The sequence below is a fragment of the Mytilus californianus genome, unplaced genomic scaffold, assembly GCF_021869535.1.
Source record: "Mytilus californianus isolate M0D057914Y unplaced genomic scaffold, xbMytCali1.0.p SCAF_7, whole genome shotgun sequence".
Taxonomy (NCBI): domain Eukaryota; kingdom Metazoa; phylum Mollusca; class Bivalvia; order Mytilida; family Mytilidae; genus Mytilus; species Mytilus californianus.
In genome coordinates, this window is record NW_026262723.1 from 95582865 (window position 1) to 95609719 (window position 26855).

A 26855-nucleotide genomic window follows, 5' to 3' on the forward strand; every position below is an offset into this window, starting at 1 on the left:
GAATGGACATTCCACCTTTATATACTTTGGTGCAGATGGCGAAAATCCGTATGAATCACCCTTTCAGAAGCAATTTTGAATATAATGAATAACCTGAGATATTGGAAAATCAGAATGAAACAATGAACCAGTGAGAGAAAAGAATTACATGGGAGAACTTTTTAGCACGTGCATTAAATGCTATTAAAGTATGATGTAAAACAAATATTAAAAAAGATCACAAATAAATACCTGCATCAATAAAGGAACTTGAGAAGTCGACAACGAATAACATTGGTTCCAAACATTATTCTTTTAACATTATCCTAACAAAAAATATCATCAACAGATAATGTAATAGGGATAAATTGTTTTACGGTGTATGACGTAGCTATTACATAGTGCTTATATCATACAGGAGCCGACATAAATAACAAATAATTTATAATAGTAGAAAATTTTTGACTGAGTAAAAGATCATGTCATCTCTTCGAACATTTTTGATGTTGCTCAGGCTTTAGTTTTCTGTGTAGTGCTGTCATCTTTCGTTTTTTTTGCCATGGCGTTTTCATTCAGTTTAACTTCGACTTATGAGTTTTAAATGTCCCCTTGGTATCTTTGGCCTATATTTTAACATCTTTTTCATTCACGATTGAACTTATATCCTGTTGAATAATATTTGTGTAGTTCTTTTGGTCAATTTTAATTCCATCTATGTGCAGATGAGTTTCCTCAACTTTATAGTATACACCTTTTTTATATCTGTAACCAGTATATTCTAGTAGTCGATTTTTTATAAGGAATTGCCGGCATTCTGGAAGATTATGTGAGTATTAACCAATTCAACTCAAGTGGTCAGATTCAAAACACTAAAGAAATATATGCAGCGGGTCATACTTGTGTGCTGAGATTTGTATCTTCATGATGAGAGTCAGAACTATAGCCTGGCATATAGCATTGATACGTCAAATATTATTGGTTACTTTAAAAAGGATTTCTACTATCCTCTCATTTCCATTTTTCGGTTTCTTGCTTCTGCTCGTCCATTACGGAGGCCGTACAAGGGATAATACTCCTCTTCCTTTTTGTTAATTTGAAGCTGTCCAAAAGATCATTTGTTTCAAAACATTTTGTATGATCCCCATTGGGATCAGCATTTTTAATACTTTTTGTTAAATCCCATAGGATTTTTTTTCCGTAAGACAAATCGTTATATTTGAAAGATCTATAGTGTGGGTGGTATTTGTCTTTTGTTACAGTATATAGTTATCTTAGATAATCTCTGTATCTATATATTGTTCATTTTCCTAGAATTCATTATTCAATATGAATTTACTATTGACCTCTCTATATGGGTTATTCTCAACAATCCGTTTACTGCTACTTCCGTCTAATGTTTCAGTTTTATTCTCCTTTGTTTTTGTCCCTTATAACGTATAAAAGTACTAGTATCTGCCCACTACTGGCGCTGATGTATAAAGTTTGTCTTCTTTTCTACTTTCAAACTCGTTTGTTGTTCTTTCATTTCTGATTTGAAGTATTGATTAATCTCCCTTGTAACGTACATTGTTCATCATTGCATGTTTGATATATATGGTGGTGCTCTTTTTGTCATTCACCTTTAAATGTGACTGGCAATAATTTCTATCTAAAGATTTCTAATGTTGGCCTGTAACGTTGCCGACTTTCTACTCTATTGTTGTAGTTTTTTTTTACTCGAGTAATATTATTTACCTATATTTTTATATGTAGTTTATGAATTTGTTTACTTTCTTCTCTTTTTGGTATATGTATGGCTTTGATGTTCCCGGAGTTCTATATGTGCAGTTATGGCGAACAGGTCCTAGATGTTACATTTAATAAAGATATATATTTACCTCAGTTCTATGTAGTGAAATATTGAGTTGTGTTGCCTATTGACAATATGTGGACTGATATAACCATGAGCTTGATGCATATTAACTGCTTATGTGTTATCATGGTCATGGTTGGTATGCAATAACATTAACGGTACCAATTTTACTGCATCAGATGCACATTCCGACAATAAATGTCTCTTCGGTGAGTTCTGCATTGCAGCATTTGTTGCAACAGAAGGGTTGTCAATTCCTGTTGGTGTTCCTCTCCGTACAATGCATTAGGGTGACATGTTGGTTATTGGTGTAATATGCACAAGGTTTTGCGTTAGAATCGGCTGTATATAATACAGGGCTATATGAGACCATTCTGAATTAATACAGGTATTGGTTGTAGTACATTATTTATAGAGCCATGTGTGTAGACTATTCTGTTTGAATACGCATATCATAAACCATTTGGTTTTCAATTGCTTTTAATCATCTTCCCAGGAGCATTTCCTTCATTTGATTTTGTAACTGGTGGTACAAATTCTATACATCACCATGTTGTCAGATGTTCTGAGAATTATGGTGTAAAGAATGGATACTAACTTGATTTTTCTCTCTGCTATAAATTGTGCCAAGGACTGATTTAATATGTTTGACCTCATATTTTTAGTTATTATTCTAGTCTTTTGCATAGATTTCTTTTTTATCTCTCTTTAGTTACCTTGTATTTACTTTGTAGTATTCATTTTCCCTTCTTTTGTTGTTTTCCCAGTTCCTTGTGTTGAAGCAACCACTTTTCTTAAAGGTTCTCTTTTCTCATCTTTTGTTTTGTTTGGATTTTCTGATTCTTTAATCTTGTATAACGACGGGTGATACAATTTTGTTAAAAACATTTCTCATCTTTAGTTCCCTCCGTTATTTTGTACTGAGATTCAAAAGTTAGGATTGAATATTCATCTCTATACCTATCTGTGGATTCGTATTCAGGCAGAAATTCCCAAAGAAGTTCTTAGCTTGTTTCGCTCTATCTTCTCGTTGAAAATGACAATTTGAAAAGGTCTCTAGAAAGACAATATGTCCTGGAAACTAATGAACTAATTTTCCTTAACAAAGTAGCAAATCTTCTTTTACTTGTATAATCTTTCTTCCTGCAATGACAGATCTGAAAGGTCAAGTAACAACAAAATTATCATGAAAATGCCATGCTAGAAGAGCAATATACATTAATCTGCAAAGGAACGACAACAACTAATCAACATTGGAGTTTCGATGTATTCCTAACTAGACATTGGTAAATATCATACCATCATAGGCTGGAGCAGTTTTGAAGCTTATTTTGGCGAGATCTGGAAAGCAACAATAAACTTGAAACAATGCTATGCACCAGAACATATATATATTTCACGTTATTACTGGTGACTTGAATATTACCAATAACATTTATCCGGGAAATGTGTAATTAAAAAGCCGAAATTTCGTGAGCCTAAATCCATCAATTGGAAATACAACTTCAAAATACTGATGGATTCAGTCGAGGATTATTCCAGGAAATGGGCTAAGAGCGAAAAAGAAGACGTAGATACTCATTCTGATCGGGTTTTAAAAGGCTGTGTGGTCGTTTATTCAATTTATAATTAACTGAATCAATGGTTCTATGAATACACATGCTACATCGATCTTTAGGGAGCAAAATGTTGCTAAGTATCTGTCTTACCTTCGTGACAAATATGTTTTTTGTCCCTGCAGATAAACCCAAAAACAACATCGTTGATGTGTGTAAATCACATTACATAAACTGCTTGATAAAGAATTTGTGTATAATTAGGACAACTCACTGCGAAACTCAACATATACCCCGACGACACTAATCAAGGAGGAAATCCTGAATAATTATCGGTCTGTTCAACCAAAGGTGAAAAACTGGGCTTCCTTCACTGTATTGGATACCTAAATTACATAAGTATCATTACATACAACGTTATATTGCTGGGTCTTCCAAGTGATCCACGAACCTCTTTCTAAATTACTAAAATCAATTTTACCAGTAATAAAAGTCGAGCTTCAAGGTTATTGTGAAACTAACTACTCTAGGGGCGGCTGGAATCAGATGTGAATACTAAAAAATTCAAAGTATTACCCTTTCCAAACTAAAAGACAAAATGACAGAATTGGTTCTGCTTTGTTTCATAGAAACGAATGGCCAACGTAAATACAAGTATCTTGTCTTTGGGAGGGATAAATCGTACTTTGTAAAAAATCACTCCGATTCATACAAAAAATTCTCTGAAATTGACATTATCAAGATGCTTGATTTCTTGGTTGACAACATAGTTGTTACGTTTGGAGGTCGTGTTTTTCTTTTTTTGGTGACAATTGCCTTTATTCATATGAGGCTGACTTCATACAGGAACTTCTTAGGAAGAAAGTTAGCAGTATTTTTTAACTTCACTTTTCGCTATATAGATGATGTTCTCTCACTAAATAATTCAAAATTTGTTGACTATGTTGAACGCATCTATCCTATCCAACTTGAGATAAAGCATACAACAGATACAGTTAAGTCTGCCTCATATCTTGACTTGCATCTAGAAATTGACAATGAGGGTCGGTTAAAAAACAAATCTTTACGACAAAAGAGATGATTTCAGCTTCCCAATTGTGAAATTTTCATTTTTAAGTAGCAACTTTCTAGCAGCGCCTTAATATGGAGTATCTTCCAATTGATATGATATTCCATGCAGAGCTTGCATTTCCTAACATGATTTCCTTGATAGAGGGTTGTTGCTTACTAGGAAGCAATTAAACCAAAAGTTCCAGGTGGTGAAGTTATAATCATCCCTTCAAAAATGTTACGGACGCCATCACAAATTGGTTGACCGTTATGGTATATTTGTTTCACAGATGACTATGGATATATCGCAATTGTCGTAACCACAATCCCGTCCTCTTTTCCTCGAATGTGACCAATCGAAATAGACTTAACACCGGGTTTGTACTGACATGAATAACACGACTGGTGCCACATGTGGAGAAGAATCTGTTTATCCTTCCGGAGCACCTGAGATCGCCCCTAGTTTTGTTTGAAGGGGTTCGTGTTGCTCTTTCTTTAGTTTTTAGTGTTGTCCTTTTGTGCTTTTTTATTTCTTTAATGTATGTGATATTTATAAAACAGTCTTGTCCATTCTTTGTCATGGAGACTTGTTTTAATTTCACAATTTCACATTCGGTCAAGTTTCAGGGTTAGAAAATTTACATGACCGATGGTTTATGAAATTGGTGATGGATTAAGCTTAGATAAGAGTCAATTTCCAATGACTTTGCATCTTTATAATTGGATTATGAAAGTGTAATTATAATTTTCATCAGAGAACAAGTATTGCTCAGCTGATTTACCATCTGTATAATTGGGTAAGAAAACTGGAATTTCAATTTTCATGAGAGAACAAGTATAGCTCAGCTGATTTACCATCTGTATGATTTGGTTAGGAAACTGGAATTCCAATTTTCATGAGAGAACAAATATTGCTCAGCTGATTTACCATCTGTATAATTGGGTGGAGCCTGTAGTTCAGTGTTTGTCGTTGGTTCATTTCTGTCATATTTGTTTTTCGTAAAATGTTTTGTTAAAAATCAGGCCGTTAGTTTTCTTAATTGAATTGTTTCATATTTTTCATGTCGGGGCATTTTATAGCCGACTATACGGTATGGGTTTTTCTCATTGTTGACGGCTGTATGGTTGCCTATATATAATTGCTTACTTTCACTTCATTTGAACTTTGGAGGATAGTTGTCTCATTGGCAATCATACCACATCTCCTTATTTTTATAATAGGAGACTGGGATTCCAATTTTCATGAGAGAACGAATATTGCTCAGCTGATTTAATTCTATATTTTCAACAACTGGCCCTTGCCAATATTCTTCCTCGGGATGAACTGTTTCTGAATACACTGGAGGAACAAAGCAGGAACTAATGAGTAGTCCAGCCTGAAAAAATATGGAATATGGACGAGACTCATCTACCATTGTCTATTAACTCAGAAAAAAATACTTCAACAGGTATAGCGCGAGTCAGTGTGGTTGTTCCGCGCTATACCTGTTGAAGGAAATACTTGTGCAGATCTAGCTTAAGCTTTAATATATCCAGTAGCGTTAACATATAACAGATCTTCTACTTTTTCTTTGGTACTTGTTCAGGTACCATCAGTTGATAGCTTCAGGGAACAGCTCATTCTTGATGTCACGTCTCTGTACTATTATTTAATAGCATAAATTATGATTGTATATAGTTTTAATCACAAATTTGTTATTTTCATTGCACTAAATAATTATATTTTGTTTAAATTGGGATAAATTTTATAAATAGTCCACGTATGCGACACTATTTTATCATCGGATGTCGATGGAATATTGTATACCCAGAAACATATAATGTCTTACCTAAAGAAGATTAGACCCAGATTTTATGGAATGAAAAATTTCTACACTACTGTAACTTTTAACATATATTTTAAAATGATCACAATATTTTCTCATACACAGAAGTTTGTTTGCAGTAATTTAGCTGTACATAATGTTTGACTATAGTCTATTCATGTTAGTATTAAAAGTACGAGTTTGCAAAGGTACGAGTTGTCATGTACCCCGGTGTCCGACTTTGTTTTTCTTTTACTTTACAAAGGACAACTCTGCGGAGATTTTTTTCCAAACATGTGGAGTGACGAACCACCAGCATCTTTTGCTCCTCCTGAAGTAAATATGAGTATTTTTAAGAAAAGCTGTTGTATATAGAATCTACACAGGTTGTTTGTGTGTGTTAAATGTATATGAATGACATTACTGATTCGATCAATGCAGAGTAGACCATCATATTGTTTAACTCATTGACCGCCCGGCATCCCAGTAGAACTATAAATAGACTCAAATCTTTGACCAAAAGATAATCCGGTATTAGTCCCATCTTTATCTTACTCGTGATATTCATTTGTTGATTTTAAGTATATTTTTTTTTATCCTGCCCAAACATGAGAATTGCATATCCACTCCCAAAGGAACACAGACACTTGTCTCTGAAAAAAATACCTATATACCTTTATATTACACAAGGTACCCAACTCGCATTTTTTTAGAAATGACACTTGATCGCGAACCTTCAGTGTATTTTGATTCGATGGTTGTCCATCCCACTTAAACTTGTTACATATATGTCGTAAATCTACATTAAATTATAAACAAAATGATGTATTAACTATAACACACCAATATCTGTTGTCATAAGACATAATCATTCATAGCTATCCTTCCAAGTAGGGCAAACCGTAAATTAAGTCATCTTCTCACAGCAAAATGGCACATACTTAAATTATTTCTATACAATGCATTGATTCATATTTAAACCAGTGATTATTTATTTGATTAGAGTGAATACACAAAAATGTTTTGTTTATATTTCAGTATTATCCAGCATATCCACCACCAGGTGCTACTGATTATGATGCACACACAGGTATGTTGGATATTCTACATTAAGTGTCCTCCATGTGTGACCATTTAATCATCAGTAGACTATATCTAAAAGAAAACATTTAACAATTCTAAACATTGCTGACTGATATCACTATGGTAAAAAAAATGTACTCATGTCTAGAAGATCAGTCAAAATGAAGAATTTTATAGATTTATTGCACAAGCTTGAAAGTGTAATTTGATTTACTGAGAGGGACAATATTCCTCAATGTTAGTGCTATAACCCTTTTATGATATAGTAACATTGATGATACTTCGTCAAATTCCTACAGCTCTGATGCATGCAGTAAGGAAGCAGTGTCAATTTCTACTACCTTGTTTATCCTCTGGTTTGCTTGTGTGCAATATTGTTTTACTCAGAATCAAAGTGCAAGAATGACCAGTTGACCATAAATTTTCTATGTTATTCAGAATATTTAGTCCTTTTGGTAATGTTCCAATTGCATTTCAGAATTGTTTTGAATACCAGGACAAGTAAATTAATTTTTTTCAAAAACAGATACATTTTATCAGTTATCTTAAAAAATACATATAACTTTTAAGGTAAATGATTTGATAAAGTTATGTTATTTTTTGTTGAAGGTGATCCACGCCAAGATTTGGAATATGAAAGACAATATGCCCAACAGACGTCCTCATATATAGTACCAGATGTCATCAAGAATTTCCTTATGGTATTCCAGAAGGCTATAAATGACCAGAATCTGTATGAAATTCAAAATGCATATGAAAATGGGTATGTCTCTTACTGTATAAACTGCATGGAAATATTGGCTTATGATTGTTAATCACTTTTTACCTGTGTTTTTAATTCACACCTGACAGTGATCACAAGCTCAGAACTAAAATTTTAAAGAAATAAAATTCCATGATAACTTTCTTCATAATTTAATTAATTTTCAGCACAGACAATCAACAATTCTGATTTAAAAATTAAAACTTGATTTAATTTACATAGAAAAAAGTAATTTTTCACAGGTTAAATGTATGCTTTACAATGTTTTACTATGTTGTACATATGCATGAAATTGTCTTCACCAGATTAGACACTTAATCGTAAAAATTTCTGGATCCTTGGATGCAACATACGATAAACAGATATTTTCATTTAGTATTATAAAACAACAGAATCTTTCAATTTTTATTCAGGTGTAGTAAAATTTCTTCTTAATGTACAACTGTAAACTGGATTGATTTTGTACAATTTCAGATTCAACAAGCTGACAGACAGATTTTTCAAGACAAGTCCTTGGCCAGAATCAGAAATAATTGCTCCCATCGTGCAGAATGGTAAAGATTTGTAGAAATTAACCCTATTATCTTGTTTTAGTATGCCAAGTAATACATGTATACTTATCAAGTGCAATGAAAAATGTTATGATTCATATGGAGAACAACCCTAACAAAAAGGGTTATTTTTAGGCAGTTAAGCTGCCTTATGCGAGCACCCTAGATTTGTGTTCTACCCAATAAATGCTGAAATACGTGCCATTGTTATTATCTAGCTGGATATAATGTTATTTATAACTAATTGAATAGTTTTTTCATACTTTTAATTCTGGATTACAAAAATATGACCAGAAAAAACCTTAAATGATCGTCGAACCACCCAAAAGTTTTGAAGTTGCACATAGGAAGTAGAGCACATTAGGAATCCTTATGTAGTTTATTATCCCCTGTGCTTTTGGCAAAGATGTCAAAGAACAATTGTATGAAATATTTAATCGCCGAAAATCTTTAAAGACAAGTAGTTTAGATTTCCCAAATGGCAAAAGTCGTAGGAATATTGTTTGTCGTCAATACGTGTTACAACTACGTCAGTAGTCTATTAATAAGTTCCACTGTTCATGCTGTTGGCGGCAATTTCAAATTAGAAGACGAAATTTTCGTATCTTTTCAATTTGGAGGCAGGGGTTCAAATTAGCGGTGGTCCGAGGTCCGCGACCTTCCACTTTTGCAATCGGACTCTCGACTTGGTTACTAGCTACGCCCGACGGACCTTTCACTTGAAAGAAAATTAAAAATAACTTTGCAAACCTTTTTACCAAAGTCTCTAAATAAACGATCTCAAAACGTATTTTCATCTTTATTATTCATGACAGCGATGTTCATTTTGTTCAACCGCTAGCTTTATGCAGATAATCGCCTACAAGTAATGTGTAAATTCGAGTAAAATCGTATCTGACTGACAAAAACAACATTGAAAAACAATGGATGCCGTGTAGACAATTACAATATCGGGTCCGATTCCGGAAGCGGATAAGGGTAATTCCGGGTTTTGGAGATCAACTACAAATAAAATTTCAGGCAGGTGACAAAATACATCTATGCATGGTAAATAAATATAAACACTAGAAATGGAAACCAAAAGATATATGTAAAAGAAAGAAAAAGCAAAAAATATTTGATACAGAAACTCAAAATTACTTTTTGACAAATTTTAATGTCAAAATCCAATACAATGTGACAGCTGGGAACAGTATATCTAACAATATATATGTTCCTGGTGACAGTATAAATCTTCTTTATCAGTGATAAATGTTGATAATGCATGTAAGATGCTTTTAAAGTATAAACATATTACTGCAATTTTTTTCTCAATTTTGAAGGGTCAGTTAACATAGCTGGAAGTTTCTTACTTTGTTTTCGCAAATAGTGCAACTAGATTATATGATACCTGAATGTAAGCAATTCATATGATATATAGGTGGAATCCTTTGGGTCACTCTACCCCCTCCTGTTTGATAACTTTGAAACGGATGAGATCCCCACCCCTAAACCATATATATTCATGTATGGGACTATATAACTAATCAAATGAAATATAGGGGGAAGTCCCTAGGGTTACTCCACCCCTCCTGTTTGAGAACTTGGAAACAGTCGAGATCCCCACCCCTAAACCATATATATTCATGTATGGGACAATATAACTAATCAAATGAAATACAGGGGAGTCCCTGGGGTCACCCCAACCCTCCTGTTTTGGAACTTTGAAATGGTCGAGATCCCCACCCCATAACCAAATATATTCATGTATGGGACAATATAATAAATCAAATGAAATATAGAGGGAGTCCCTGCGGTCACCCCACCCCTCCTGTTTGAGAATTTGGAAACGGTCAAGATCCCAAGACAAGACAAGACAAGACAATTTATTTAAACTTAAGCACACGTATGGTGCTACAAGAGGATAACAATTATACATTAACAATTACATATATACTTATACATTTACAAGCAAGACACACAACAAATAAATAAGTGATATCATACAATAAAATTGAAATAAACCATAGTTGGTTGATTTGTTTGCAAAATTCTTAATTGCAACGTGGATATGAAGTTATTGTAACATGCTTTGTATTATGAAAATATTTTTTCAATATGTCTTAGAAACATGCACACTTTTGTTAGCAGTGGCACGTTACAGTGTGATAATAGACCAGTAAGTTTCAATTGGGAAGGATTTTGTGTGTAATATGTAGGTATATATCTTTCTCTTAAAGACATAATTTGTTCATTGGAGCATACAAAAAAATAATGATCCCATAAACCATACATATTCATGTATGTGACAATATAACAAATGAAATGAAATATAGGGGGAGTCCTTGGGGGTCACCCCACCCCTCCTGTTTGAGAACTTGGAAACGGTCGAGATCCACCCCTTAACCATATATATTGATGTATGGGACAATATAACAAATCATATGAAATATAGGTTGAGTGCTTGGGGCCACTCTACCCCTTCCTGTTTGAGAATTTGAAAACGGTCGAGATCCCCACCCTAAACCATATATATTCATGTATGGGACAATATAACAAATCAAATGAAATATAGGGGCAGCTCCTATGGTCACTGTAAACCATCCTGTTTGAGAACTTGGAAACGGTCGAGATCCTCACCCCGAAACCATATATACTCATGTATGGGACTATATAACAAATCAAATGAAATATAGGGGAGTCCCTGCAGTCACCCGACCCCTCCTGTTTGAGAACTTGGAAACAGTCGAGATCCCGACCTCTTAATTAAACCATATATATTCATGTATGGGACAGCAGAACTTATCAAATGAAATATAGGGAGAGTCCTAAGGTTCACCCTACCCCCTCCTGTTTGATAACTTGGAAACAGATGAGATCCCCACCCCTAAACCATATATACTCATGTATTTGGCAATATAACAAATCAAATGAAAAATAGGGGAAGTCACTGGGGTCACCCCACCCCCTCCTGTTTGAAAACTTGATAACGGACGAGATCCCCACCCCTAAACCATATATATATTCATGTATGGGACAACATAAAAAATCAAATGAAACATAGGGTTAGTCTCTAAGGTCACCCCATCCCCTCTTGTGTGTGTTTTAAGAACTTGTAAAAGTTTGAGATACCAACTCCTAAACCATATTCATTCCTGTTCGTCATTTCAAACAGATTTGAATGACATACAAGGTCAATCTCATAGGCATCACATATGCATATCACTTTACTAGACCTAATCAATGTGTACTAGACTTTGCCCAATGTCAGGCGACCATGGGAATGAATAATTATGGCAGCTTTGTTTGGGAGACTTCGTAACAGCATTCTGTTACAATTATTTCTTGTTTATTATAAAATTTTATTGATGCAAAAAATGAGCAGGTTTAAAGAATTTACCTTAATTATATTTTGAATAATTTCTGGTTCTATAAAAAATTTCATTTTAATATGGCTCATTTTAAAGAAAACATATCTTTCAAGCCCAAGAGTGTTTGACCAACTTTATTATAATCACCTGTCATTTTATTCCAAACTTAGACATCATGGACTTGGGGTGAAGGCGGGGGTCATTTACATTTACTATGGGCAGGTCAGTCAGACCTCACCTTTGATCCCCGTAGTAGTAAACATTTGTCTGATTTGTGTCTCATAACTTTTGCACTGTAGAACACAAACTCAGTTTTCTTTCCAGGGAAGCAAGTCCATGCATACTATTACAAGCTCGTACTAAGTCAACTTGAACTACTAACAGTCAACTAATACCAACGTTAACTATCAACTAGAACAACTGCAATCATTTCGAACTTGTACCACTGCAGACACATGACCATTAAAAATATACTTGATATATGCGTTGCTTTTGAAAACCTTGATAAAATATGAATTATTTGCCTTAATAATTAATTCATTAAATGAACATAAATGCACAATATATGAATGTTTAATGTTTGTTCTTTTAAATCTTAAAAAAAATGAAGCAACATAGCCACAGTTTTCATAATTATGTTTGCCTTGGTTTTTGGTTAACTGCCTACAGCGCTTACAGTGCTTTGATTAATTACTTTAGACATTGTTGGTGGATTTGCAAACAGGAAATTATATTTAAAAAAAAAGTATCTTTGTTGTAAAACTTTTATGCAGAATTAGAATCTCATTAGAACCAACATATTCTTGAGCTTGATCAAACTTTACATTTGCATACCAAAAATATAAAACAACCAAGGAAATATACTGGTTAAAATGTTGGAAGTGTATTACAATGTTAAGAAATAGAAACCTTCTTTTTTTCAGACCACACATTTCTGGTATTGTACAAAGAACTATATTACAGACATATATATGCCAGGGTACAGGTAAGTGTAACATGTACTCGTGCCAACCCTGATAACCTGCTAAACATCATTGTATGAAATCTTCTTTTTCTGTAACATTATTTATATAATTATGTTTGTGTTATGTTATTCTAATTTTCATAGTTTAAAGAAAATAGTGGTAAAGGGTAAAAAATCATTGTCAGAGACAGCATCTGAGCTATGCACAATTACACAAAAAAAGACTTTAAGAGGTTACGATTAGAATTTTAACAGTGATGAAGAGTCAAAATGGTATAAAGTTCTTAATCTCGAGACTTAAGTTGTGACTGGATTCAACAGTGATTTCCAAATATTGAAAATCAAGACCTTTTTTTTTTTGAAAGGACAAAAATCATGAAATGACACATCAATTTTTGATTTTTTTTCACATTTTTCCAGTCTTGTTTTTTATAGCTGACTATATGGTATTGGTTTTTCTCATTGTTGGATGCCATATGGTGATCTGTAATTGCTTTTATGCAAGTCATTTAAACTCTGGTGGATAGTTGTTTCATTGACAATCATACCACTTCTCCTTATTTTTATGCCCCTGCCGTAGCAGAGGGGGCATTAAGTTTTACCCTTTTCCGTCTGTACGTACGTCCGTCCGTACATCCCAAAATTGGTTTCCGTTCTCTAACTTTAGTTTGCCTCAACCAAATGTTATGAAACTAATACACAATGCTTATTACCACAAAACACAGATCAAGTTTGAATTTTGGTGGCATCACTTTTATCGTTCTAGAGTTATGCCTCTTTACAAATGGAAAAATTGCTGAATTTTTCGTTTCCGTTCTCTAACTTTAGTTTGCCTCAACCAAATGTTATGAAACTTATACACAATGCTTATTACCACAAAACACTGGTCAAGTTTGAATTTTGGTGGCGTCACTTTTACCGTTCTAGAGTTGTGCCCCTTTACAAATGGAAAATTCCTGAAATATTTGTTTCTGTTCTCTAACTTTAGTTTGCCTCAACCAAATGTTATGAAACTTATGCACAATGCTTATTACCACAAAACTCAGATCAAGTACAAATTTGGGTAGTGTCACTTTTACAGTTCTTGAGTTATACCCTTTATAACGTTGTATGCAAGCGGGGGCATCATCTGTGTCCCATGGACACATTCCCCATTTATTTTATAACAATTGCAGTAAATATTTAGTTGAAGCTAATAAAAATGTTGAGCTTAACTAATTGTACTTTTAAAAACTGCAGTTATACTGGGGAATTAGTCTTGTTGGTTCCAGTTAAAATGATAAAGAATGGCCTCCTTATATCATCTGAATTTTAAGAATTATCTTGATAAGCTAAAGACTAGTTTTATATATTTATTACAGACTGGACCTACACTGGAACAGATGTTTGAATCCTACTACAACTACTGTAATCTATTCAACTTTATCCTTAGTAAGTATCTTCTGCTTTTTGATATGTTAAAGGCAATTATTTTATGAATTCATTTAATTTTGAGGGAATTAAGCATTTTTATGCCCCCGCCGTAGCGGAGGGGGCATTAAGTTTTACCCTTGTCTGTCTGTACGTACGTACGTCCGTACGTCCCAAAATTGGTTTCCGTTCTCTAACTTGAGTTTGTCTCAACCAAATGTTATGAAACCTATACACAATGCTTATTACCACAAAACACAGATCAAGTTTTAATTTGGGTAGCGTCACTCTAACCATTCTAGAGTTATGCCCCTTTGTAAATGGAAAAATTGCAAAACTTTTAGTTTCCGTTCTCTAACTTAAATTTGCCTCAACCAAATGTTATGAAACTTATACACAATGCTTATTATCACAAAATACAGATCAAGGGTGAACTTTGGTGGCGTCACTCAAACCGTTCTAGAGTAATGCCCTTTATAAATGGAAAAATTGCAAAAGTTTTGTTTCCGTTCTCTAAAGTTTTCCTCAACCAAACGTTATGAAACTTATACACAATGCTTATTACCACAAAACACAAATCAAGTTTGAATTTTGGTGGCATCACTTAAATGATTCTAGAGTTATGCCCCTTTATAATGGAAAAATTGCCAAATGTTTAGTTTCCGTTCTCTTACTTAAGTTTGCCTCAACCAAATGTTTTGAAACTTATACACAATGCTTATTATCACAAAACACAGATCAAGTTTGAATTTTGGTGGCGTCACTCAAACCGTTCTAGAGAAATGCTCCTTTATAAATGGAAAAATTGCTAAATTTTTAGTTTCCATTCTCTAACTTAAGTTTGCCTCAACTAAATGTTATGAGACTTACACACAATGCTTATTACCACAAAACTCAGATCAAGTTCAAATTTGGGTAGCGTCACTTTTACCGTTCTTCAGTTATGTCCCTTTATAACTATATCATATGCAAGCGGGGGCATCATCTGTGTCCACATGTGGACACGATCCACATTTATTTTGTTAAGTTATAATTTCAAATTACTTTATAGTTTTTGTATTTTATCTATTTTATATTGAATAATTTATTTTAAATATCATGTTTTGAAATACATTTTCTTATATTTTGGCCCTTTTGTTTTTAGATATTTGGGTTCATTTAATAACTTCTCACTCATACCTGATTACGGTTATTCAATAAGCATATTTTGTGTACTCTGAAATTTTTACAACCACTTTAGAATAAAGGCATGATTTAAAACTAATATTAAAACATGTTGTTTATAATAGATGCAGAGGGACCTGTACATTTAGAGCTACCAAACCAGTGGTTATGGGATATCATTGATGAATTCATTTATCAGGTTTGTATGTCTAGTTATGGGATGCCACCAATTACTCGTCTATGATTTTCACTTGCATTTCTCAATTATATATATACTTGTTTGTATTACAACATGTAGAGTTACCTTTCACTACTTATGAGTGGTCATTGCTATTATATAATTAATGCCTTTAATGTAATGGCTACAAGCTTAAGGATTTCAAAACCATGAGTGACATATCTTCAGAGGCTATAGGCCAAGGTTGATATAATTTTTTCTTTGGTTAATACACTTTGTGTCCCTTTTTGAAAATCATTGATTGTATTATATGACACATTTCTAATTCATTTCAATGTTTAACTCCTGGGTCACCTATTTACAATGGGGTAAAGAACTTGAATATTATCAAATTTATCCTCATCTTGAATATGCTTGCGGTAATTAGTAATGTTGAACATCGAACAATAAACACAAAATTTGTAGTGTAAATATATGCAGTATTTCAAGAAGTTCATGCTTTGTTCTCACTTAGTTTCAGTGCTTCAGTATACACAGAAGTAAAATTGGAAAGAAGTCAGAAGATGAAATCAATGTACTAAGAGGACACCCAAAGGTAACTATATTGTGTCAAATTTGTAATTTATGAATTCTGTCAGTTTTAGGTTAAAATGAAATAATTATGCAAGCCATAAATGTCTTGAAATTTTCACATGACAAAGCATTATATAACATATCATTACAGAATCAAAGTTTCATATTCAGTTGCTTTAGTATTGGTACTGGATGTTTCTTTTATATACCGTGAATGTTTTTTTTGGTGGGTGCCAACTTTCTTGGATAGAAATAACATTGCATTTCCATTCTCAATTTTATTATATTATATCTTAAGAGTTTTTCTTCACTCATACTTTTTGATGAAGGATATGGTATGACAACAAATAGATAAGACTTAAGTGAAATTATTATAAAACATTCAATTTTTAAATTACCAAGTGTTTCAGGCTTAACATGATGTCATTTGTGTTGATATTGCTTGAAATTTGAAAAAAATGCATCGAACTGTTTTTTTAACGTCAACATTATAAAATGTAATTGGCTTTCCAATAGTGCTAGTGAAAATTAATTCTTATAGTTTGTGATGGAATGGAAACCCAAATTTATTTGTAAATAGTAAAGTTATATTGTTTTTTAATTTTTTTTTTAGATCTGGAATGTACATAGTGTATTGAATGTGTTACATTCTCTAGTAGAGAAATCAAGTATCAACAGACAGCTAGAAGTCTATACTAGTGGAGGTCAGTTGAAATGTTTAGTTGTTGACAACAGTAAAAGTTTTCTATACATAATTAACTCATCATAGATACCAGGATTAAAATTTTGTATGCCAGACACACTTTTTGTCTACAAAAGACTCATCAGTGAGAGACAAATCAAAAAAGTTAAAAAGGTCAAATTAAGTATGAAGTTGAAGAGCATTGAGGACCCAAAATTCTGAAAGGTTTTGCCAAATAGAGCAAAGGTCATCTAGAAAATCCTTAGTATTTCGAAAAAATTCAAAGTGTTGTAAACAGTTAAATTATAATTGTATTAATGTCTGATTAGTTTCTTTTGTTTATTTTATCTAAATCAGACTTGTCAAGTGAACTTTACTGTTATATTTACAGGTGATCCAGAAAGTGTTGCTGGAGAGTTTGGACAGCATTCTCTGTATAAAATGTTGGGATATTTCAGTTTGATTGGCTTACTTAGATTACACTCCTTGTTAGGAGACTACTACCAAGCACTTAAAGTACTTGAAAGTATTGACTTCAACAAAAAGGTAATTTCAGTAATGTTATAAGGGTGAGTAAGTCTTGTCTTTTTTCAGACATTTTACATTGATTTCTAGCATACTTTGGATTCACTACTATTCGTTGGGTACCAATTTTTGTGGATTATGTTGGTAAAGAATTAAAATGTTCAACGAAGTATGAGTTTCCTATGGGCATGTATGCAAACTTTGGCTAAACCAAGAAATCAAGTATCCATGAAAATGCAATGTTATTTCTATCCAAGGAAGTTGGTACCCACCAAAAAAAAAAAAAATCACAGTATATAAAAGAAACATCCAGTACCAATAATAAAGCAACTGAATCTGAAACTTTGATTCTGTAAAATATGATCATCATATAATACTTTGTCATGTGAAAATTTCAACACATTTATGGCTTGCATAATTATTTCAAAAATAAAATATAACTAATAATTAACCTCGGCCAATCAAAATTATGGAATTGTATAAAACTTCTTGTTATGTAATTTTTATATAATAAATGATATATGTAAAATATGCAGGTTGACACCATGAAACAAATCTTTTTCCGTATCATATTTTTAGAACATGTATTCACGAGTACCAGCCTGTCAGATAACTACTTTCTATTATGTTGGATTTTGTTATATGATGATGAGGAGATACCAAGATGCTATCAGAACTTTATCTAATGTATTACTGTACATTCAGAGAACCAAACAAATGTTCCAGTCTAGAGCCCAGCTATATGATCAGGTAAACATTACTACTTAAAATATGACATGAACTATGCTTCTAATGTTTCTATTATTCATATTTGATTGATACCTTTCCTGAAATGTTCATTATTTTGTTATAATCAATATAACTTGCTTGATCTCAGTTGTTCACAATATGTTATGTATACTGTATCCATAATTTCATTTAAGTATGGTATTTAAAGTAACTATGAAATGTATTTTTTACAGATAACAAAAATGAATGACAAGATGTACACTTTGTTGGCAATATGTCTGGTGTTACATCCAATGAGAATAGATGAAAGTGTTCACTCACAACTCAGAGAAAAGTTTGCTGATAAAATGTTGAGAATGCAAAAAGGGTAAGATCTTGTGGTGATGACAATGAAATTATACTGAAGTCCAAATTATATCTTCAGTTTATGATTTTAGATATTTTAGCCTCCATGTTTAAATTAGTTCTTTAATTACAATACAAGGTCAAAAACCAAGGACTGACCATCATGGCTGTCTGTCTGTTTCTAATTTAGAGATTGAAAAAATAAAATGTGCATAACAATTACATTACATAGAAGTTTGTATGATTCAGTTGTTTTGGTTGGCCCAGGCATTCCAAAAGTTGCATTTCCGTATAACTGCACATGGGCTCTCTGATTACATGAAAACAATGCATAGATAACAAACAAAAGGCTTAGTTTAACTTCTAATTTCATGGTTGCATAAAAATGTAATTATAAGACTTGAGTGCTTCTTTTTGTAATTTTATAGGATCGTAAAAGCCTTTTACATGTGCACATACCACACTCCATACAAAATGTGATTAGCTCAACACTTTTAAACCCCAATAAAAATACAAAAAAAGCATTCAATTCTTCAATGAAATCATGGTTAATGACATACAGTGGAATCCCCCTGGGTCCTTGCAACCGATGATATCACGTATTACCTGATTTTGTCATATCTGCAATGTAACATAAAAAGAATCATTCTTGTTATTGTTTTAGTCTCCCAAAAGGACAAAAAAGATTAGAATTGATAAGTTCAAGCATAAATTTATAATATCTATCTCATGATTAACCATATTTAGTCATTATCCATTAAAAAAAATTACATCATCAGATAAAATTGGTTTCATTTTAAGTCAAATTTTTATCAAAATGAAATAAATTTTGCTCCTTTCTTGTCAGTCTATTTGGTTCAAACTGAACTATATTTCCTGTATTCAACATAATCTATTTTTAGAATGCATGCGTGAAATCACCAGACATTTGAAGAATTGTCAAAACAGGGGTTTCCCTAATTTTAGACACGCATTACATAAAATCTGAAGGGTGAAACCATACATAAAGAAGATTTCATGAAATTAAAGTATGTCATGAATTTTTTCACACGATATTATTTGCTTATTGGTTTTATGAGATTACCAAAGTGAAACCAAAAGTATTAGGTGCGCGGATACAACGGACTGCACCTTATCTATTAAAGAAATGAAAAGTGAGGGACTACTGTATGATTTTCTTTAAAAACAAAAATTATTTTCCATCATAATACGTAATTTTTTAACCCAAGAAAAGCAATTGCAGAATATGTGGACTTATTTTTATGTTGCCTGAATTATGCATATATATTTGATGTGATTGTTAAGACTTCTCAGATTTGTTTTCATTACAGAGACATTGAAGAGTTTACATCAAACTTTTCCTTTGCTTGTCCTAAGTTTTTGTCACCAGTACCACCGAACTATGACACACCTTCAGTAGTAAACCATAAGGTTGGTATATATATATAAGAACAAAGTTTATGTAACATTTTTCAAGGCTTAAAAGTTGTTACATGTTCCAAGTTCATCCAGGAAATTCTAAAGGAAATTTTGAATGATCCTGCAATGTTTTCTTAGTAAAAATTCTTATCTGTTCAAGTATGTTATTTTCTCTTGTGATGCAATCACTTGTATTGCTAAATCAGTGTTATTTTAATGACAAAATTCAGTGATATGCCAGTTCCAATAGTGGGGGTAATACTGTTTTATCCCTGTTGGTCCATTTGTTCCATGGTATTTTTATCACATTTTTCTGAGGAACTACACATTGGAGCTTCCAGAAATTTGGTAACAAGCTTCATGTGGACATGCTGTAGTGTGTGATGCACTTTCACATGTATCACTCATCCATTTCCTGTTTACCAAATGCTTATATATTGTAACACATAATGACCATGTATGAAAATTTAAGTGACATTCACGGAACATACAAACCATTGCTTTCTGAATTTTATTATCAGGCTTCATATGAACATGCTATACCCCGAGATGCTTTGAAAAGTATACTCAAATGAAACAAGTCATGTCATTTAATTGCTAAAAAAAGCTGGCAATGTATATTGGCGCCTAAACAGCTATGTGTCAAATGCTTTTTCTGTCAGTTAAACAGATCTAACAGAAGCTATGCAGCAACTAAAAATAAGTGTGTTAAGAGTATAAAACATTAAAAAAACATAAAACAGATCAAACAATTTTAAGAAATGAAATTCTTTTTGTATTTTGAATTTTAATTAAATAGCAGTTATACTTGCTGTCACACAAATTGTTTCGTCTTGGGAACTTCAGGTTTTTAATACTTTGCAAAAAAATTACTCAAAATGAAGTTTTTCTTTAATCATTTCAGGAACCATTTATGCTTCAACCATTTCTGGAACTGTTTATGTTTTTATCATTTCAGGAACCATTTATGCTTCAACATAAAGTATTTATTGATGAGGTCCAACAACAGATTCTTTTGCCAACCATTAGAAGGTATATATTCATATTGTATCCTCGTGTCATGGGTTTTCGTGCTATTAAGAATGCATTGTGACGTCACAATTTCCATTGAAAAAGCATGCATAGTACGAATTCATATGACGTACGAGAACATATGATCTGACCATAATCTTATTTCTTTTTTTGAACTACGGTCAAGTTAATATTATAGAACTTTTGTTCTTAAAAAAGATATGTATTTATGTTGAATGCACAGTGAACCAGAGAAACATGTTCTTAAAATTGTTTCAAAATGATTATTCTTGTTAACCAAACCATAGATCATATATACAGATTGATATGTTTTTGCTAGATAAATTTCTATTTAATTGATTTAGATTAATCATATTGTATTTCTATGTTTTGGAAAAAAATAATTGTCGACATTTGAAGAATTTTGTTAACTGAATGATTTATGCAACTCAAAAAGTTGGTGACCTTATTTTAATTATTCATTATTTAAATGGAAATTTGTCTGGCAACATCTTATCAATTTAAAAGAAAAAAATGTGGATTGCTTGTTGAGGTTATTTTGAGAATTACCCACCAATTTAAGTGCATTGTTTAAAAGAATTTTTATTTAATTTTTTTTTTGGCAAATAAAACAGATAAATATTACTTTTTCAAAATTCAACATGTCCAAGTGGTATTTAAAATCATACAAAAAATGACTAACTTTTCTTGACCATAATCATTAAGTAGTCGGATGAAAGTCTCATTAGTTTTTCTAGAGTAAAGGCTTTCCTAGGTATTGTCATTACTTTGTGAATATCGACACAAGTTTCAATTAATATTTGAAACCACTGAACCTAAGTCAAATTTTGGAAGGGTGACATCAAGTGGCCAGAATTATATAAAGAAATTATCCATTTGTTAAACAAAATAAATGGAATGATTTATCTTAGGATTCTACTTCCAGTATAATCACCTTGTCAATCAACCCTTATGTTTTCCATTAAAACAAATCTCAGTTAATCTTTGAAAAAAAGTTTTTTCTTGAATTTTTTTTCATATGACTAAATTTAAGATTGTTTATAGAATACTTAACAAAATGTACTTTTATCATTTCAGCTATTTGAAGTTATATACAACACTTCCATTGTCAAAGCTTGCAGGATTTATGGAAATGGTATGTAAAATATTTGTTTATATTTTTAACAGTTTTATAAGAAAATCATAAGTTTTTTCAAATAAAAAAGTTGATAGACCAATTATATTATGAACTAGCTTTAACGAACTGACCAGAGTTAACACCTGAAAGACATTGTCAAATCTCAATGTATTTTGTCTGTAATTGAAACCAAAAATTTACTATAGTAGTCTTAAGTAAATTTTTAAGTCAATCTAACTGCAATTTTTCAAATATGCCTTCTGTATTGACGTTTGATGAAGTTTTCATTCAATACTTTGTGGTTCTGTAATGTTTCTTGTTAAACAACAACATTTGACAGTTTCTGCCCGATGTTGACGCTAGTGATACAGCTTTGTATGATACGAGACATGCATATTTTGGCAGTCAACTTTAAATCTGAAATTTATCTTTGTACATGTATTGATAAGAAAAGGATATTTTTATGCCCCATTTATGGGCATTATGTTTTTCGTTCTCTGCGTCTGTTCGTTCGTTTGTCCGTCTGTCCCGCTTCAGGTTAAAGTTTTTGGTCAAGGTAGTTTTTGATGAAGTTGAAGTCCAATCAACTTGAAACTTAGTACACATGTTCCCTATGATATGATCTTTCTAATTTAATGCCAAATTAGAGTTTTGACCCCAATTTCATGGTCCACTGAACATAGAAAATGATAGTGCGAGTGGGGCATCCATGTACTATGGACACAAATCCGACACATTTTTGTTCAAGATTAATACTGAACATATTCCTTGACTAAATTTGCATTAAGGATACATATTTCTACACAGTCTAGCTATTAATATAATAGAAGAATATGAAATATTTATCACTAATAAAAGTGTCTTTCTATGATATTTGTTTTCCATTTCAGCCTGTTGAAGAATTAAAAACTCATTTGATGTGTTTCAAAGTAAGTAATTGTATTGTTTAGCAATCATATTATTGTAATATAGTTTGTTCATAGATATTGATATGTAAAAGTTAGGTTTTGTAGGTAAGCAAAACATTCTATTTTAATTGAAACAAGTTTATGCATTAGGAGATACAAATAGAATTTAAGTGTGGTTTATGAATTTTCAAAAGATATAGGAAAGATACATTGTACTTAACAAAAAATTCAAATAAAATCGTGAGGACAATTCTGTATTGTTTAATGCAAATATCTTGACATATATTGCATATGAAGTGCTTTTTAGAATTATACTTCAATACATTTATTTTACATTGCCAAAAGTTGGAAACAAGCACTTAAAATATAAGAACCTGGCAAAGCAAAGTGAAAAAAGATGTACTGTGAGCTAAATGATATCCCTGCTATATTAAGTAATGGTAAACAGGAAATTGATGAGAGATGAATGTGAAAACACATCACACATGCTAGGAAAATTTCAAACATTGCCATTTTGTGTAAGAATATATAAGTATTCTGTAAACAGGAAGTTGATGATCGATGGATGTGGAAATGTATCACACAGTAAAGCATGCTCCCATGAACCTTTATACCAAATTTATGGAAGCGATTTTTAGTTCTTTAGAATTTCATGGGACGCACAGACAGCTGAACCATTATTACTAATATATATAATAAATCAGGCAGTGGCCATTGAGTTGATGTTAACTCTCTGGTATATACAGCTCACCATCTATGGTATAATTCTAGTGGTAGTAATTAAAAATCATGTATGATGAAGCCAAAGAATACCTATTTGGATAAATCTTCATCTGGTAACACCATAACTAAATTCTCATATAAAACTATACATGTTCACAGACTTTACTTCTGTTTAATTTGGTGACAGTTGACATACAATGTAGATAACTTTAAAATAAAGTTCTTGTCATTTTAGCATAAGATGAAGAATGTGGTATGGACAAAAGGAACAAGTGGTTTGGAAGGAGAATTTCAGTCAGCATCTGAAGTAGACTTCTATATTGACAAGGTAAAATAAGTTACTTATAGAGGAATGGTGAAATTTAGAGATTTTGTAAGAAAATTACCTCAATTGAAAATACCATCTTTTAAAATGGTGGTAGTGTGAACTATTTCCTAGTTTATGGTAACAGTTAGAAATGCCTTCAAAAAACTATAAATCATTCAACCTGTCAAACTACATTTATTGTAAAATCTTTCTCTGACTTTGACATCATCTCACTAGATTGTCTATTATAGATTACAGAATTTATTACAATTCTATATTTTTGTGATTAAGTCTGTTCCTTGGTTATCAGTAGTAAACATTGTTTTACCATTTCTCAAGTGCAGAAAAAAACTGCTGATAAATGAGATCATGAGTACAAGTTTTTTCACATTTTACTCAATTTTTATTTATAAAATATATCTGGAGAATTGTTTTGTAGGATATGATACATATAGCTGATACTAAGGTAGCCAGACGTTATGGAGATTTCTTTATCAGACAGATACACAAGTTTGAAGAGGTAAGTCAATACGATGGCCTCTATTTATTTTAAGGGACCCTGTATTTACTCTCTGTGTGACCCAAATACCTCAAATAGTAATATTTGGCTGCTTTTAAGTTAAGAAATTGTAAACATAACTATGTGGTGTCATCTATTTACCCGGTATGGGGATTTAAAAAAAAACACAACAAAATTTGAAGGTTTGAATGAGCAATTCTGAATGAAAATTACTGGATATAAAAATAAGACGATGTGGTATGATTGCCAATGAAACAACTCTCCACCATAGATCAGATGATGTAGAAGTTTACAACCACATGTAAAGGTCACCTTACGACCTTCAACAATTTTCAAAACCCATACCAGAGTCATCTATAAAAGTTCCCGATTGACAAATGTTAAACAATCCAAACGTGAAAACTAATGGCCTGATTTATGTACAAAGCAATTAACAAAAAAACAAATATGATATACAGCAACAAACTACAACAACTGAATTACAGGCTCCTATTTAGGCCCGGCACATTCAGAATGTAGTGTAGTTAAACATGTTTGCTGGCACCAAATCCTCCCCCTAACGTGGGACAGTGGTGTAACAGTACAACATAAGAACAAACCATACAAATCAGTTGAAAAGGGCTCAGCTCATCAACAAACCTAAAAAAAAAAACTAACAAAGTACAGATCTGAGAGTACTTACAGCTACTGAAAGCTAGTTCAATCCCAATAACAAGTTATAAAAAAATCATATATCTAAGACTTAAATATCAGTAAACATCCAACATCCAATGGATTTAGTGTAAAGACATCATTAATAGTCAAGAGAAAACATGATCTTGTGCAATGGAGATTGTCAGGCTGTAGAATGTTTACGACTGTTTGTTTTTGTACAGAAGTACAGAAATTTGGAATGAAAAACAATCCCAGGGATATTTGGACACTTATATAGTTTCATTTATAAAGAAAGTTGTACACAAGATTAATAGATGCTAGATTTAAGTTTGTTTATTGATCATTCAATATATTTTATAACTTATATGATATAAACATTAAATTTTGGGTGGTGGTTAATTTTAAACATAATAAACACTACCTTCATTTATTTTATGAATACTGTTAGTGTTTACATTTAAGGGACTACTACTACGGTAATTTAAAATATTTTTAATAACTTTAACAGCACACTGAACATATCTTTCAATGATTGAATGCTTATCTTTCAGATAACAAGAAGTTTAAAGCAAGTCAACTGATAGACAGATATGGATTATTGATATGAACATCTCTTAAGACTCATATATAGTGTAATAATGCTATTAAAATCATGTCTGTCAAATTGTCTGTATCTTAATTCTTACACAATCATTATATTAGATGCTGATTTCTATACAGTTCTTGATATTGTTTTCCCTGATGAATGCAAAAATCTTATCTTTATGTGACAGTATGATTGTGATATGAAATGTCATGCTTTTGCCTCTGTTATCTATTATACATGTATTGCACTTTTTCTAAACAGATTTTTTATGCCCCCTGCCACGGCAGAGGGGGCATTAAGTGTTACCCTTGTCCATAGTCCCAAAATTAATTTCCGTTCTCTAACTTAAGTTTGCCTGAACCAAATTTTATGAAACTGATTCACAATGCTTATTACCATAAAACACAGATCAAGTTCAAATTTGGGTGGCTTCCCAAATTCGATGAATCCCTTTGACAGTTCTCTAGTGATGTCCCTTTATAATGTTATATGCAAGCAGGGGCATCATCTGTGTCCCATGGACACATTCTCATTTTTTTTTTTCTTTTATGTAGCCTTTGTTTATCCTGTGTTCAAGATTAGAGTCGGGCGGGTTTTGTTCTAAAAAAGATCCATGATAAATGCATTCATGTGCCTGTCCCAAGTCAAATCAAACCATATCAAACAATAGTATTTGGTAATCGTTAGGAAAACACATTTAATGTTTACAAAGGCATAAGGATTAGAAGATTGACTATTCACTGAGGGTCACCAGAGGATGGAACCTGATGGTACCGATGTGACGGAATGGCTAAGACATGTTTAGTTTAAAGTGTTACATATAGTCTAGGTATAGCCCACATATTTTCGGAGGCATTTTAAATGACAATTTAGCACAAACATTCGAAACAAAATGTATTTTATTTACTAGTATGATTAATCAGTGATGCCTATTTAATTTTCCGAAAGAGGTTCTCAAGAAGATCAATTATATATAAAGAAGACAGCAATATTCTAACAGGAAACCGATTAGTCCAGTATCGTTTTGGTA

General features: G+C 32.2%; 1 protein-coding gene across 1 annotated transcript; it reads left to right on the top strand.

Moving 5' to 3' along the window:
* The first annotated feature begins 6505 nt into the window (after positions 1–6505).
* Positions 6506–25906, top strand: LOC127708853 (eukaryotic translation initiation factor 3 subunit L-like). The gene is made up of 19 exons (XM_052214012.1): positions 6506–6578; positions 7281–7332; positions 7935–8088; positions 8563–8642; positions 12913–12974; positions 14315–14384; positions 15653–15726; positions 16220–16300; positions 16892–16982; positions 17352–17506; positions 18065–18235; positions 18448–18581; positions 19891–19990; positions 20937–21010; positions 22088–22145; positions 23018–23056; positions 23994–24086; positions 24505–24585; positions 25791–25906. The coding sequence occupies exons 1-19, from the start codon at positions 6537–6539 to the stop codon at positions 25818–25820; spliced, it is 1641 nt and encodes a 546-aa protein (XP_052069972.1). The 5' UTR covers positions 6506–6536; the 3' UTR covers positions 25821–25906.
* The last annotated feature ends 949 nt before the right edge of the window (positions 25907–26855 follow it).

What these genes read in the sequence shown, in the direction of transcription:
- LOC127708853 (XM_052214012.1), top strand. Translation starts at nt 6,537, where the DNA reads ATGTGGAGTGACGAACCACCAGCATCTTTTGCTCCTCCTGAA. An exon ending in CAAAATGCATATGAAAATGG is followed by an intron (nt 8,089 to 8,562) that starts GTATGTCTCTTA and finishes GTACAATTTCAG; the next exon opens with ATTCAACAAGCTGACAGACA. An exon ending in CTCATTTGATGTGTTTCAAA is followed by an intron (nt 23,057 to 23,993) that starts GTAAGTAATTGT and finishes TTGTCATTTTAG; the next exon opens with CATAAGATGAAGAATGTGGT.